At 38.8% G+C, this 16,829-nt stretch overlaps 1 protein-coding gene across 1 annotated transcript in view; it reads right to left on the bottom strand.

Annotated features, from left to right (window-relative positions):
• The window catches only part of LOC121443097 (histone lysine demethylase PHF8-like), a 107,417-nt gene that overhangs the window by 78,466 nt on the left and 12,122 nt on the right, over window positions 1-16,829 (bottom strand). The window contains exons 3-6 of the mRNA XM_041644783.1: window positions 5,752-5,837; window positions 5,258-5,366; window positions 1,943-2,103; window positions 1,028-1,169 (exon numbers count right to left, since the gene is read on the bottom strand). Coding sequence (XP_041500717.1) covers window positions 1,028-1,169; window positions 1,943-2,103; window positions 5,258-5,366; window positions 5,752-5,837 — 498 coding nt within the window. The remainder of the gene's footprint in view (window positions 1-1,027; window positions 1,170-1,942; window positions 2,104-5,257; window positions 5,367-5,751; window positions 5,838-16,829) is intronic.

Here is a 16,829-nt window from a genome sequence, read left to right as displayed (position 1 = left end):
TTAGATTCTTTAATCTTAAAAGCTATAGTAAGGGTTTTAATATAATGATCATGTTATCACTGTGGGAAACTGAAAAGTACATAGGACCTTACTGTACACTATTTTTGCATTTTCTTGCAAATCCAACTTTTTAAAATTATCTCAATAACCAGTAAGTTTCCCCCCCCCTTTTTTTTTGGCTTTTCGAGACAGGGTTTCTCTGTGGTTTTGGAGCCCATCCTGGAACTAGCTCTTGTAGACCAGGCTGGTCTCGAACTCACAAAGATCCGCCTGCCTCTGCCTCCCGAGTGCTGAGATTAAAGGCGTGCGCCACCACTGCCCGGCACCAGTAAGTTTTCTAATAACAAAAAGATATGCCATAATTTCTTGGTATTCACCACAGTTCTGAGTATATAAGTATAGACAGAATATTTTAAAGATTACAACCTTTCACTTTTAAACACAGGCAACCTATCTTTAGAAAAACTACTTACATTTAATTTTTAGATTTTAGAATCTACTTCCAGAAACTGAGGGCTTATCCTTCAGTTAGGACAGTTACGAGGCAAAAAATATAAATACTAGAAAGAGTTCAAAGAAAGATGCCCTAAAATGAAGAAGACAAATTAAGTAGATACTGTACAATCTAGTTAATGTTAGAAATTGGAGGAGAGTCAGGTGGTGGTAGTACGAATATGCCTTTTATCCCAGCACTTGGGAGGCAGAGGCAGGCAGATTTCTGTGAGTTCGAAGCCACCCTGCTCTACAATGTGAGTTCCAGGATAGCCAGGACTATACAGAGAAACCCTGTCTCAAAAAAAAAAAGAAAGAAAAAAAAAGAAAAAGGAAAGGAAAGAAAAGAAAAACTGGAGAACAAATTGGTTTAGGTATTAATAAAGTTGAATCAATACCCTACAAAGTATATACCACCTTCCCACTCCAAAGGAAGAAACAAACCAAAATATAAATTCAAGTATTCAAGTATATCTACAAGTTTTAGACAATCAGGCTTTTGTTAGAAAAGTTTTTGTTACCTTTCCCCTCTTACCTGGTATCAGAGAATTCCAAACTAATGACATTGAGGACTTTTTCCCTCTTTCCACTGTAGTAATATTTCACAAAATCACCGAGTTTCATCTTGCAGTCAGCCTGACGGGCCACATCAATCACATCAATCTCTTTGTCAGAACCTAAAATAAAGAAATGAGTACCAAGCAATCTCAGGGACAAAAAGTTCTTGTCACCTCACCAGCACCTAGTCTTATACTCAGGAATTCTGTCTTCAGATACTTATGTGTTCAGAGCAAAGAATAGGAATCTATCACACTCTCTTCTCAAGATCTGGGTGGAGGCCTGTTAGGGACTCTCATATAGTCTATCGGCCATGGATATGCTTCTTTATTTCTTCTCTTCCACTCTCCCCACAAATTTAAGCTCCAGTAATAAATAGTATGTAATAACATGTGTCAGAGAAAATATGATACCTAAAATTTGCCAGGTTAAAAAAATGGGAGGGGGACCAATTTAATTTTTTTTGGTCTGTTAATAGAAGAGAATAAAGCAAATACTGTCATTAACTATGAGCGCTCACACGCACGCGCGCACACACACAAATTAAGATGGAAAAGAGACTAGAAGTCTGTCTCTCTGCCTTGCCAAAGAATGACTCTGGGCAAGGCACTTCACATCATATTCTCAAGATGGCTAGAAAGCAAATATAAAAAGGTGGATTAGAGAAGCGTCTTGAGTCCTTTTATTTCTGTTATGTTTGAGGCAGGCTCTCTCTATGCAGCCTTGGCTATCCTGGAAGTCACTATGGATTGAACTCAAATTCACAGATATCTGACTGCCTCTGCCTTCTAGGTGCTGGGCTTAAAGGTAGTATATGCCACCACATCAAGTATGACTCAAGTCTTGATGAGAACAGGTAATGTCATAGTTAAAAGGGTCTATGGTGTCTTACCAACATAGTGTTCCACATCCCTCACAGTGAATGATGGAGAGGGCAGCGTCATCCCCAATCCATCCTTCTTCAAGACGAGGATAGGCACACTGAAACTATTCTCTTCCAGGAATTCCACCGTTAGCTGACTTCCTGTGGGCTTCAGAATCACTTCATCTGAGCTGTGTGGGTCACAGGAAAGAAACCTTGACTTTGAGATTTTGTTCACTAAAGGCATTAACGGCCTCTCACGTAAAGGGCATAGTCTTCCTGAGGGAGTCTTATATGGGGTGACAATTAATGGCATACACCTCATATGCCAGGAAAGAAATGACCTCTCCAAAGCAGGAGACAAGGTCATTGACAGAGGTGGGAATATATGGTGAACAGACTGCTCTTTTCTGAACAACAAAGGAAACTAGTCAATAGCTTACCTAAGAAAAGATATAATTAACAACTTTGACTCATTTGTTCTAACTCAGAATAGCAACATCCAATTTAAAATGTTAGTGAAGAGAACAAAGACTGAGTTTTTACAAAACAGTATATAAACACTTTCTCAATACATGCACTTATAAAATGGAAATTCTTTTTTAAATTTTTCATAAAATAAATATATTTTGATGATATTCTTTCCCTTCCCTCAACTCCTAAACATGATAGAAAAAAAGATAGTAGATACATGGAGGTATAGATTAGTACCAGAGCACTTACTTAGCTTGCATTGAGTCTATGATTTCAATCTCCAGAACCAAAAAGAAAATGAAAGAAAAAATAGACTATGAAGAAAAGGAAAATGAGTCGTATCGAAACAAACATATTAAGCTCAGTATCTGTTTCATTCTCTATGTAGTTCTAGATGGCACAAAAATTAAACTGCAAAAAGTAAAGCCATAAAGGTACTAGGGAAAAACATCTAAGAGATAAGACCCAGTTGCTACTAAAATGGTTAGTAAATAAATTGATCTGCATTAAAAACTAAAACTCTCTGCGAAAAAAGCTGTTATAAATTAGTTTTCTTCAGTGGAATCCCACTGAGTATATTAACCACACTTAAGAGTAGGTTCCATGCCCAGCAGTAGATGGCCATCACCAAATAAATTCAAAGGTATTTTTGTAGATTTTTTTGTTTCATATTGCTTTGTTAGGGCTTTTTTTTTCTTTTTTCAGTCTTGTCTTTTGTTGATTTAATGTTTTGTGGTGTTTTTTATGTGTATGTCGGGGGGCACAGAGAGATTTTCTTGTGGGATTGTTTGTTTTAGTATGGTATTTTTTTTTCTAAAGAGAGAAATAAAAAGTGCAGAGTTAGGTGAGTGAGGAAAATCTGGGAGGAGTTGGGAGAGGGGAAAAGCATGATCACAATATGTTACATGAAAAAAATTCTCAATAAAAATATGAGAAATGCTTTAGAAAAAAGGAAAACTGTCAATAAAGAAGACTCATAAATAACCGGGCAAGGGTGGTACACACCTTTAACCCCTACACTCAGGAGGCATAGGAAGGCAGATCTCTGAGTTTGAGGCCAGCCTAGTCTACACAGTGAGTTCCAGAACTTCCTGGGCAACAGAGAAACCTTGTCTTGAAAAACCAAAACCAAACAAAGGAGTCATAAGTATACAAAAATCAACCTCTTTCATAATTAAGGTAGCAAAAGTTAAAAAGATTTCACTAAATTTTGATTAGAACAAAAGGTTTAACATTAAAAAAATATTGGCCAGGATATAGTAAAATCAGGAGCCTTGACAAAATGTCTGTATATAAAACTGTACAACCTTTATGCAAACAACTAGGAATATTTATAGATTCTTTTTTTTTTTGATTTTCGAGACAGGGTTTCTCCGTAGCTTTTGGTTCCTGTCCTGGAACTAGCTCTTCTAGACCAGGCTGGCCTCAAACTCACAGAGATCCACCTGCCTCTGCCTCCCGAGTGCTGGGATTAAAGGCGTGCGCCACCACCGCCCAGCTATTTATAGATTCTTCAGGCATATTCTTTTGACCTAACAATTTCACTTTCACAGTTAAATCTACAACTGTACTTGTCACATAAGCAAGAAACTTAAGTACAAAGATATTCACTGAGGCTTCGCATATAGCCCGGTAGTAGGGTACTTGCCTAGCATGCATAAGGCCTAGGTTCAATATTTACCACTGAAAACTAAAGATATTGACTACAGAAGCTTTCTCAGTAATGGTATAATACTGAAATCAATTTAAATAGCCATCAATAAAAGACTGGTTAAATAAAATATATATCCATTCAATGAAATACTAAATGACCATGAATGAGAATAAAGAATATCTGTGTAAGATTTGTGGATTATATATTTGTGATTTCATGTCCAAGACATATAATTTAGGCTTAAAAACAAAAGTAATGTACAAAACATAGTGTTTCCATTGTTTCAAAAAATAAAAAAGGACACACAAACACATATATGTGGATACAAAGAGTATTTTTGAAAGAATGTAAAAGAAATTAGCTGACATAGGTAGAAGAACGGATCTGAGGGGTCTGAGGTAGACTGACAGCCTTTAAATTTTTTTAAACCAATAAATTAGAAAAATAATCTAAATAACACTTGAAGAACAGGAAACCTGAAAACAGTTCAATGAATTTAAAAACCACACAGTATTTATTTATTCAACTCATTGTTTTTGTTCAAAAAGTACTTAATTTGTTTTTAATAAACCCAGGTTAATTGAAAAAAAAAAAGAAAACATTTTTGGCTGTTAATAAACCCAGGTTAATTGAAAAAAAAAAAACGAAAACATTTTTGGCTGAAAAAGAAATACAAGACAAAAGAATGTTTTAAAGTTTTCTCTCCTCTACAATGAGAGAATTAAATTTGCTGATCATTAAAAATTCTTCCATACATTAAATGGAAGACTGTTATGACTATGGAAGAGGAAAGGGGGAGGGAATAAGAAAGGGTCATTGAATAGGTGACTATGATCAAAGTACATTTTGTAACATATGGAAATGTCATAACAAAGCACATTACTTCATAAAATTAATATACACGGGGAAAACAAAAAGAATTCTTCCAATTCTAGCATTCCTCAAATGCTTATAAATTGACTAAGACAAATGTTGCTTCCCAACTACTGCAGATTTTTGTAAACAGACCATCATGTACTCTAAACATCAAGTGAAACTCTAGCCACTGTTACTTAGAAACTGACCAAAACAGAAGTTTCCACCCATAGGAGATTTTGCAGGGCCCAGAAGATAATCCAGACATGAGAGAAGCACTGTCAGTTGAGAAGCTGAAGGGAAATATGTTCAGCTTTCCATAGCCCTGATGCTTAATATTCCTTTGGACAAACAGTCCTCACCTGTCGAAAGTCCTACCCCGGAGTTCTCGAATAAACATAGAGCTCCCAGTCTTCACTGGTTTTCCCTTGTGAGTATCATGCCCTTTGGAAGACACACGGCGTTTCTTCACTAAACCAGAAAAAGACAAGAGGTCATGAGTTAGAATGGCCAGGAGCTAAGATTCCATGAACAAAGGCCTCCATACTCAATAGGTTATTTTCTAATCTAAAACCCCAGGAGGCATCTAGAATTAGAGACTCTCTTATACTCAGAAAAGTTCCTGGGGAAGAGAGTGTGCTTCCTCTAGGCAGTTGCTAAATAGAGAGGGAGATAAAGCTATGTACTTCTGTCCTCTCAGTGCAATAGCTGCAGGCATGCCGGACTTGCGTAAGCAGTAATGTCTGAGACACTCAGGCAAAGGCAATTTGCACAAAGGCAAATGCTCTTCAAAACTACCTTTGATTTGTTTCTCCCCTTGATCACTTCCTGATGAAAACTCTTAACATCTACTTACTAATGGAGGGTCCATGTAAGACCTCACAGTTGGGGCAATGGTATAGGTCGATATCAGCAGCTTTCTCCTCCTCAACACCAACACAACTGGAAAAGAAAAAAAAAATAGCCAAGGTTTGTAAGATTTTTTTTTCTTCTTTTAAAAGTTCTAGAACAGTGAGTGCTGCATAGCACATGTGGCTATTTATATTAATTAAAATTAAGTAAAATTGGGGGCTGGAGAGGTCGCTCAGCAGTAAAGAGTTGCTCTTCCAAAACACCGAAAAGACTGGTTTTTGATTCCTAGCACCCTGAAGTTCACAATCCTCTCTAACTCCAGTTCCAGGGGATATGATTTCCTCTTCTTGCCTCCACTAGCACAAGGCACATGGTGCACATACATATATGTGGGTAAAACACTCATACATATAAAAGTAAATTAAAAAAAATTAAGTAAGCCGGGCGGTGGTGGTGCACGCCTTTAATCCCAGCACTCGGGAGGCAGAGGCAGGTGGATCTCTGTGAGTTCAAGACCAGCCTGGTCTACAGAGCTAGTCCCAGGACAGGCTCCAAAGCCACAGAGAAACCCTGTCTCGAAAAACCAAAAAAAAAAATTAAGTAAAATTTAAAAGTAGTACTTTTATCACCCTAGCTATATTTCAGCAGCCACATGGAGTTAGCAGCTACTATATCACGCAGACTACAAAACATTTTCATTAATGCAAAATTCTACTGGTCTAAAACAATGATGACAAAATGTCATTAAAACTTCATTAGAGTTGGGCAGTGGTAATATATGCTTTTAATCCCAGCACTCAGGAGACACAGGAAGGCAGATCTCCACGTTCGAGGCCAGACTGATCTACAAAGCAAGTTCTAAGACAGCCAAAGCTGTTATACAGAGAAACTTGTTTTAAAAAACAAACAAACAAAAACTTCATTAGGGTTCAGAATGATCAAAGCTGAAAAAAACTAGAGCATTCATATGTGAATGAACAGAAATATAGAAACCAAATAAGTAATTCTAAATGTTTCAAACAGCCACATTAAAAAATAAAAGAGCCGGGCGATGGTGGCGCACGCCTTTAATCCCAGCACCTGGGAGGCAGAGGCAGGTGGATCTCTGTGAGTTCGAGACCAGCCTGGTCTACAAGAGCTAGTTCCAGGACAGGCTCCAAAACCACAGAGAAACCCTGTCTCGAAAAAACCAAAAAATAAATAAATAAATAAATAAATAAATAAATAAAAGAGCCTGATGTTCTACTCCAAACTTCTAATTTCCACATTCTGGCATTCTGGAGTCAGAGGCAGGATTATCATGTGTTTCTGGCTACCCTCAAATATTAGACCAGCCTGGGCTATCTAGGGAAAACTTGTCTCAAAATAATAAAAACAGGTCTTATTTTAATGACATTTTATCTTGCCTTATGCATCCAAAATACTATTTCTTTCTTTCTTTTCTTCTTTTTGTTGTTTTTGTTTTCCAAGACAGGGTTCCTCTGCAACTGCCCTGGCTGTCCTGGAATTCAAAAAGATCCATCTGCCTGTCCCTCCCTAGTACTTAGATTAAAGGTGTGAGCAACCACATCTGGCTCCAAAACACTATTTCAACATAGAACCCAAACTTATAAATTTGCTGAGATAATTTATTAAATAAAATTACTAGAAATATTTTATGGCCAACAACTATGAATGAAAAATTTTAGGTAATCTTTTACAGCTTCATTTGAATTTTCTACTTGCTACAATGACCACATGTTATTTCATATTTTAAAGTTTAAGAGAGATTTAATTTTGTATGCTTGTACATAAGGCAGTAGTTTCACATACTAAACACTTCCCTTACAAAGGAAGGTGACAAGAACCCTTCAAATCATTTCTGGCTATGGTTAAATGCTTAAATTTTTTTATTAACCACATACAGCGAGGTGCATAAAAACATGGTAGAGCTCAAATTATTTCAGCCAAGATCATAACAAATTTCCTGAAATCAAGTCCCTTTCATCTTTCTAACTCTATAAACCTGTAGGAAGTCAAGAAATCAGGAAACCATCAACTCTGTAGAGGTTAGAGGAGTGGTGCAGGAGAACTGTCTGTATTCTATCAATCATGTTTTAAATATACACTGATTGGCCAGGCAGGAAGTATAGGTGGGTCAACCAGACAGGAAGTAGAGGCAGGATGATGAGAACAGGAGAAATGCTAGGAAGAAGGAAGTCTAATTCCCTCCATTCCTGCCCAGACCACCAAAGAAGCAGGATGTGACCTAACCCACTGAAAAAGGTACCAAGCCATGTGGCTAAAATAGATAATAATAATGGGTTAATGTAAGTTACAAGAGCTAATAAGTAGCCTGAGCTAATGGGCCAATCAGTTTATAATCTTATGGAGATCTCTGTGTGATTTTCTTTGGGGTCTGCTGGCTGTGGGAAACTGGGCAGAAACCCCATGAGTAGCCCCTTATGTTACAAAGCAGATAATGTACATAAAAGTCATAGCACAATGAACAAAGAGACAGGCACAGAGTAAATGATACTACTTTTTGCCAAATCCAGATATTACCCCTCACTACCCTAAAGCTTTTTGTTGTTTTCCCCCTTCAAGAAACACTTGCCAGGATTGGTGATACATGCATTCATTCTGTGGTTGTTTGAATAATAACCCCCACAGGCTCATATATTTGGATACTTGTTCCCCCAGACTGCGGAACTACTTAGGAAGGATGAGGTGTAGCCTTGTTGGAGGAGGTGTGTCACTGGAGGCAGACTTTGAGGTTTTAACAGACTCCAACCATCCCCAGTGTGCTCTCTAATTCCAGCTTAAGGTTTAAAGTGTGAGCTCTCAGCTATTTCTGCTGCTTCCTTCTCTCTGCCATCATAAATGTGGATTCTCTAGAACTATAAGCCCCAATTCAATGCTTTCTTTCATAAGTTGCTTTGGTCATGGTGCTTTATCACAGTAATAAAAAAGTAACTAATATACCAGTAATATCAGAACTTCAGAGGCCGGGCGATGGTGGCGCACGCCTTTAATCCCAGCACTCGGGAGGCAGAGGCAAGCGGATCTCTGTGAGTTCGAGACCAGCCTGGTCTACAGAGCTAGTTCCAGGACAGGCTCCAAAGCCACAGAGAAACCCTGTCTCGAAAAAGAAAAAAATAAAAAAAAAGAACTTCAGAGATGGGAGCAGGGGAATCAGGAGGCCAACTTTGATTAAACTCATTTAAAACCAAGATACATCTAAGAGAGACATACATGGAACTAATCTACATGGGAAGTAGGAAAAGACAAGATCTCCTGAGTAAATTGGGAGCATAAGGACCACAGGAGAGGGTAGAAGTGGAGGGGAGAGGAAGAGAGGGGAGGGGAGAAAAATTTATAGCTCAATTTAAAACAATAAAATAAAACCAAAATACAAAAAAACCTTTACTTTCCAAGTTTAACCAAATATGGTTTTTCTTCAAGGAAACTATATTTTCTTCATACTAGTACCACTCAAAGTGTAATCTATAGTCCAATACTGATCTGTGAACTGTTGATTACAGATCTATGTTAAGTACAGAAAGTGAAAATAGGTATAACTTCTCAGCAATCTGACAGGATGCTGTAATAGTCATTGAATCTAATAATGAAAAATTGGAGTTTATTATATTGCTTTTTGTTCAGATTATTTTTCTAGTCATTCTTTTTATTCTACAAAATCCATTTGTTATAGAGTGAAAATAAAGGAAACTATTTGCTGGTTCTTCATCATAGAGTCTAAGGAGCACTGTGTTAAGAGTTCTATCAGATGGAAGCCTTGTATTCTTCCAGGCGTTGACAACTCAGGGAAGTTCAGTAGATGACTTTTTTAACTCTCCTGTGAGAATTTGAGATTATCTCTACTTTGTGCTTTAGTTTCTTTTCCTGTTACCATGACAGAATGTCATGAACAAAAACAACTTAAGGACAGCTCATAGTTCACAATTCAAAGGTGCATGTCGGTAGGAAAGTCAAGGCAGCAAGTACTTGAAACATCTGATCACATTGAGTCCAGGTCAGGAAGAAGAAAGCAATGAGTATCTACCGCTGCTCAGTTCCTTTTCTGTTTACATCACCCAGAAAAGTGCCACTCACAGTGTGCGGGTCTTCCCACCTCAATTAAAATATAATCAAGAGGGGCTGGAGAGATGGCTCAGTGGTTAAGAGCACTGCCTGCTCTTCCAAAGGTCCTGAGTTCAATTCCCAGCAACCACATGGTGGCTCACAACCATCTGTAATGAGGTCTGGTGTCCTCTTCTGGCCTGCAGACATACACACAGACAGAATATTGTATACATAATAAATAAATAAATATTTAAAAAAAATATATAATCAAGAGCGCACGCCTTTAATCCCAGCACTCGGGAGGCAGAGGCAGGCGGATCTCTGTGAGTTCGAGACCAGCCTGGTCTACAGAGCTAGTTCCAGGACAGGCTCCAAAGCCACAGAGAAACCCTTTCTCGAAAAACCAAAAAAAAAAAAAAAAAAAGAATATAATCAAGATAATTTCCCACAGGCATGCTAAGGTCCAACTCCCAGTGATTCTAGTTTTCATCAAGTTAACAACTAACGTTAACCATCAGGCCTTGTGTGAGATAATGACTGTTCTTTAAGTTTCATACCAGGCAGTCATACCACTTCCTGCTCTTCTTTACTTCCAGTTACCTTCTCCCCAACACATCCCTTCACTCAAAGAACCTGCACACAGATTTTTCTCCACCCCAAATCTTTTCAATATTCAACCTAGTATCAATAATTAGCATGGGGACCCAACTTCCTGGGTTCATTCTTCTTTGATCTTATCATCTTCAGGTAGTTACCCCCACTCTCATTTCAGCTACTCGCATGACCATCACCCAGATTTTGTCCAGCAGTTGTTTCACTTCGGGAATATGAAATACATGCACCACTTCTTTGACCATAAGTATATCAATGCAAGTCTCACTACACCTGTTCTTTGTTCACAAAAGAAACCCTAGCTGCTCCTACTTTTCACCCACTCTTTATTTAATTTGTTCTGTTGTTGTTGTTTGAAATGAGGTCTCACTGTGTAGTCCTAGATGGCCTGAAACTCAGATATCTGTTTCTGCCTCCTGGCACCAGGATTAAAGGCCTGTGCGACAACACTACACTCAGTGCATTCCCTTTAACTTTATGCTTTGCTTTCAGACAAGGTCTTGATGTGTAGTTTAGGGTGACCTTGAACTCATAATCCTTATGCCTTAGCTCCTGAATAATGGGATTATAAGCAAGCACTGGGATTACAGGCCTATGGCACCAAACCCCTGCCAAATCCACCTATTCTTGACTTCAACCTATTTACTATCTAGCTTAAATTCCAGCATTCTTCACTTACCCTACTATGCTGCATCATATTTACAAATCTATCCCTAGCTCAATCCCACTATCTAACACTAGACTACTGGGTGTGCTGGATTAAAAAAAAAATTTGTCCAATTTTGGAGGCAAAAAAAATCACTGTCTAAAATATATAAATTATGCTGCTTGATAATCCTCCTACAATTTCCTTAGCTCTTTCCATCCCACAATCCACAGTAAACTTCTAATCTTGATCCCACTATCTTTCCCTTATCTCCATGTAAATGACTTACTTCCTTCTTGGAAAAAACAAATGAAATAAACAAGAACTAATTTGACTTCCTAGTACCAACTCCACTTTCTTTACTCATCCTTTCCTCCTATTACAATGGAAGTACTATCTTTCCTTCCTCCTAAAGTCAGGATTTGAGTCTAGGTAATATATCTTTTTACTTCCTCAATTAATTGTCCCTTCTTTCTAAAGTGTCTTCAATCTCTTACCCTGTTTCTTTCTCTCCTTTCTTTACAATACCATTTAAACAAGCGCACTGACCTTAATAAACAACAAAAACCCCCTCATTCCACTTTTCTTTCATCCCCTCTTGTCTGCTCTCCCTCTGACAGTTCAAAGTCAAACATTCTTTCTACACTCACATAGCTCAAAATGACTTTTTTAAAAAAATGGGTAACAGTTAAACATGGTACACAACTTAAAAACAAAAACAAAAAAACAAAACATGGTATAAAATTCAAAAGCTCAGCTCTATATCCTAATTCTTTTTGTTTGTTTGTTTGAGATAGGGTTTCTCTGTGTAAAAGCCCTAGCTGTCCTGGAACTGGCTCTTGTAGACCAGGCTGGCCTCGAACTCACAGAGATCTGCCTGCTTCTGCCTCCCAAGTGCTGGGATTAAAGGCATGCACCACCACCACCCAGTTCTATATCCTAATTCATTATCAGTTATGTTCTTCTGTCATTCTTATTGTTGCTGCCCTAATACAGGTTGTTATGATCTCTAACTAGAATTATTGGCCTGTTCACCCAACTAGATTCCAAGCCTCTACTCTGTGTCCACACAAATGAATCTACATACTAAAACAGTAATTAAAAAAACAATTGTGGGGTTGAGAGATGGCTCAGCAATTAAGAGTGCTTACTGCTTTTGCAGAGGATCCAGAACTCCAGTTCCAAGAGATCCAACACCCTCTTCTGAGCTCCTTGGGCTGCTGCACACATATTGTGTACATACATACACCCAGGCATACAAAAACATATAAAATCAATTAATTAAATAAAAAAAAATGTGGTCTTATAATCTCATCCCTAAAACCTTTCAAAAACTCCCTATTTTTCTTTTTTAACTTTTTAAAAATTTAATGTATATGTGTATGTGTTGGAAGCTATCCCTGGAAGCCAGAAGAGGGCATTGGAACCTCTGAAACTGAAGGTACAAGTAGTTGTGAACTGCCCAACATGGATGCTGGGATTTGAACTCAGATCCTCTGGAACAGCTCTTAGCTGCTGAGCCATATCTCTAGACCCTCCCTATTTTTCTTTTTTTTTCTTTTTTGCTTTTTCGAGACAGGGTTTCTCTGTGGCTTTGGAGCCTGTCCTGGAACTAGCTCTGTAGACCAGGCTGGTCTCGAACTCACAGAGATCCACCTGCCTCTGCCTCCTGAGTGCTGGGATTAAAGGTGTGCGCCACCATTGCCCGGCCCTATTTTTCTTGAATTAATTGACCAGGCTTACAATAGTGGCACACACTTTTAATCCCAGCACTTCGGAAGGCAGAGGCAGGTGGAACTCTACGCGAGGCCAGCCTGATCTACAGAGTCTAAAAAGGCCTTGATTCTCTGGTTTCACTTTTTATCCCTTACACAGAGTGCCAGTTATATAAATGAAAATGTTTACTGCAAAAGAAAGGCGTTTCTTCTTCATAAAAATAAAAAAGCTTTTCTGTTTCTCAGGCTACCATAGTGTGGTGGTAATCTGAATCCATGTTCTTGGGCATCTGAATACTGTGTCCACAGCTGATTACACTGTTTGGGTAGGCTTAGGAAGTGTGGTCTAGCTAGAGAAAGACTGTCACTGGGGGTGGGCTCTGAGGTTTCAAAAGCCATGTGCTTCCTTGCTGCTTTTCCTGCTGCCATGTGTGGTGATTTCTTCCATGCCTCCCTATCATGATGGTGATGGACTCTTATCACTCCAGAACCATAAACCCAAATAAACCATTCCTTCATTCCTTCTATAAATTGCTTCAGTTATGGTGTTTTCTCACAGAAATAAAAAAGTAACTAATAACCACAGAGAAGCCCTGTCTCAAAAAACAAACAAAAAAAAAGTAACTAATACACAAGAATTTCAGTTGTTACTATTGTTTGTTTTGTGGCTGGGGACTGAACCTAGGGCCAAGTGCTCTGCCACTTAGTTAAAACTCTAGCTCAATTTCGACTTTTGAAATAAGAGTTTCAAGCCCAGCATAGTGGTGCATGTCTTTAATCCTAGTACTTAGGAAACTAAGACAGTTGGATTTCTGTTGAGCTCAAGTCAGGCTGGTCTACATAGTGAGTTCCAGGGCAGTCAAACTGGAACCAAGTGGGACTCAAAGATCAGAGGTGCCAGAATAGTTGCAAGTTTTACTCAAGATTCTATCTGGTTTCCTATCTCAGGCCTGTATTCAGACCACAAAAGGTGATGGGAGGTGGATCAGAGGAGTTCAAGGTCACCCTCAGCACAGAGCCAAGTTTGAGGAAAGAGCTCTGTAAGAGCCTTTCTCAAAAAAACAAAACAAGGGCTGGCAAGATGATTCAGCCAGTAAAAAGCATCTGCCTCAAAGCCAGAAGACCTGAGTTCAGTCCCTAGAATTTATGTAGCGGTAGAGTGTAGTAATAAGAGGCGGCAGGGCTGCGTCCCCCACACCCGGCCGCCCACATGGCTAGCTTATGCCCCAAAATAATTACACAGACACTGTATTCTTTTAAGCACTACTTGGCCCTTTAGTTCTAGCACTTACAGGCTAATTCTCACATCCCGATCAACCCATCTCTAATAATCTGTGAGAACCGGTCTTACCGGGAAGATTTTAGCCTAGTCCATCCTGGGTCGGAGCTTCATCCCAGGAGCGGGGCATGGCGTCTCTCTCAGGCGTCTGCTCCCTGAGAGCAGAGCTGTGTAGTCTCTGACCTCACTTCCTCTTCCTCCCAGCGTTCTGTCCTGTTTTCTCCTCCCACCTATCCTCTAACCAATTAAACGGGCCAGGGCAGTGCCTTTATTAGCCAATGACCTTCCTACATCATTTCCCCTTTTTCGGTTTAAACAAAAAAAAAAAAGGCTTTAACTTTAACATAGCAAAATTACATATAACAAAACAGTTATCAAGTAAAAAGTTACAATAATCTTTATCATAACTAAGGAAAACTATAACTATAACTAACTATTCTTAACTCCATCAAAGACTCCAGAAAGATACAATACTACCTAAGCAAACAAGAAAAAAGCAACTTTTAAAACTCTAGAAATGACAGAGACATCTCGCTGCCTGGACAGTCACCCAAAGTTCCTCTGTACCGTTGGGGCATCCATCTTCAGCCTTCAGGCCCATGGTATCCAGCAGACATTTCCATAAAGCAGGAAAATTCAAAGTCAGTTCAGTCACTATCTGTTGTGTCCTGCAGAATGTCTCGCAGACTCTTTCATGAATCAGGAACCCCGAAAGATCATCTCTCCTTAGGCAAGTTCAGTAGTCCTCTCTCTGCGGGTTCTCTGTGTCCAGTTTATGCAATAGTCCAGGCAAGAGCAGTTTCTTGCCCAAATGGCTATCAAACTCCATAAGGTGCCTCTTCGATGCCCATCTTCCTCTTGAAGTACATTGGTGCTGCCAGGAGCAGAGTGTCTCATTGTCATGAAAAGTCCTCAGTTATTAAAACATTAAATGTCCTATTCTGTAATCTTTGAAAGACATGAAGAATGTCTATCTAAAATATATCTCTATATATCTAGAAAATCTAACTAACATGACTACAAGCTTTACTATTATCGATGATTATCCATTAACAACCTATATTTCTTAATTATACAGTACATATTTAAATGAACTACATAATCACAATACCTTAATCAAAATCAGAAACACTTATACATATAACAAAATTGACCTTAAATCTCTATCAATAAAGCAAAATCTATACTAATGCAAATTATTCATATCTATATCATATCCCCCTTTAAATGTAAAAGAACATTTATAAACATTTTTTGGGAATTTGGGCGCAGTTATTTCTCTCCAAACTGCTTCCTGCTGAATGGGGGCGTCGTTAATTAGGTCTTTCATGGTATAACCTGTGTGCTAGTTTCATCTCAGTTGGCAGTTGAGCAAAGCAATTTTCTGAAGGTGTTCACACCAACCCTTCAGGAGGGCGTGGTCCATCATACCAAATCAGAATAGAAGAAATGAACAGTGTCTCATCATCTGTGAAAACAAAATAAGAAACTCTTTTCCAAAGTATCATATCCTTAGATCCAAATTCTGAAATCATACCCTCATGATATCCGTTCTGGTTCCACTTGGCAGCCCATATAATGAAATGTCTCTCTGTACTTAGCTCCTTCACAGTCAAAAATTTTAAAGAAAACACAATGTACATAATCCAGACTTTCTGTGAATTTTCCATTTTTATGTGGCTTATTTTTCTTTATTTCTTTTAATCTCTTAACTATCTGTACTCTGTCTCTTTAAAGACTTTACTTTTACTTTTTTAAACCATTAACTTTATTCTCTATATTCTTTTTCTTCTCTCTCCCAAGCCTACGTACATTCATCCACAGTGTGACTCATTTAGTGGTCTGAATCTGTCCTATTGTGAATCTGTAATTTTTTACTATCCAAGGGCACTTTTGATTTGCGCCTTTAAATCAGTAGGCACTTAAGAATCTAAGCTGTGACATTCCTAGGTTAACTTTTTGCTTTTTGAGCGTATATCTTTGACCTGGAATATCTCTGTAGACCAGGCTGTCTTTGAACTCTCAGAGATCCGCCTGTCTCTGCCTCCCAGGCATTCGGGATTAAAGGTGTACACTACTACACCTTGAACTCACAGAGATCTGTTTGTCTCTGCCTTCTAGGCACTGGGATTAAAGGCGTGTGCTACCACATACAACAACTCTCTTCCTTTTTTTTTTTTTTGTTACTTTAAGAACTTTAAATTTTAGTCTGCATATATTTTTAACACACTTTAAACCATTTAGAAATTTTCTCTGTCTTTGAATCTCTCTTTACTGTATATCTCTCTTTTTCTGACCACATGAGTCTTTAATTTACCAAGCAATATCAGTAGGATTACAGGCGTGGCTTTGCCGGCTGGATCCAGCCCATTTCTTAGCTTTCCAGCCTCATGGCTGAGGTACTGGCTGTAGCCAGCAAGCGAGCTTCAGCAGCCTTTGCTTGCAAACCGCACAAACCGCTTGCGTAAAAGAGTCAGAGTTTGCCCTGGCAGGGCAGCCCAGAAAGCCAGCATTTTTAAACGGCGCAGCTTTTTTCCTGCTAAGGCTGAAAACCGAAAAGCATGCGTTCAGCTTTTCGTCAACACCGTTTAAGTGTTTCGTGGCAGGACCTCTTAATGAGCTGCAGGCTTTGCAGCTAAAGCTGAGTCAGGAAGCCTCTCTTAGATGAGGCGCTTGCTTGCCTCTGGCAAGCAGAGCAGACCCGAGAACACTGCGAGTCTAGTTGCCATCAAACAAATCATAGCCCTTTACTCCAAATGCTCTAT

The sequence above is a fragment of the Microtus oregoni genome, unplaced genomic scaffold, assembly GCF_018167655.1.
Source record: "Microtus oregoni isolate MIOR12 unplaced genomic scaffold, Mior012 000099F_ref0000060, whole genome shotgun sequence".
Classification (NCBI taxonomy): Eukaryota; Metazoa; Chordata; class Mammalia; order Rodentia; family Cricetidae; genus Microtus; species Microtus oregoni.
Note: the sequence above shows the minus strand (reverse complement) of the source record. Positions and strands in the feature narration are given on the sequence as shown.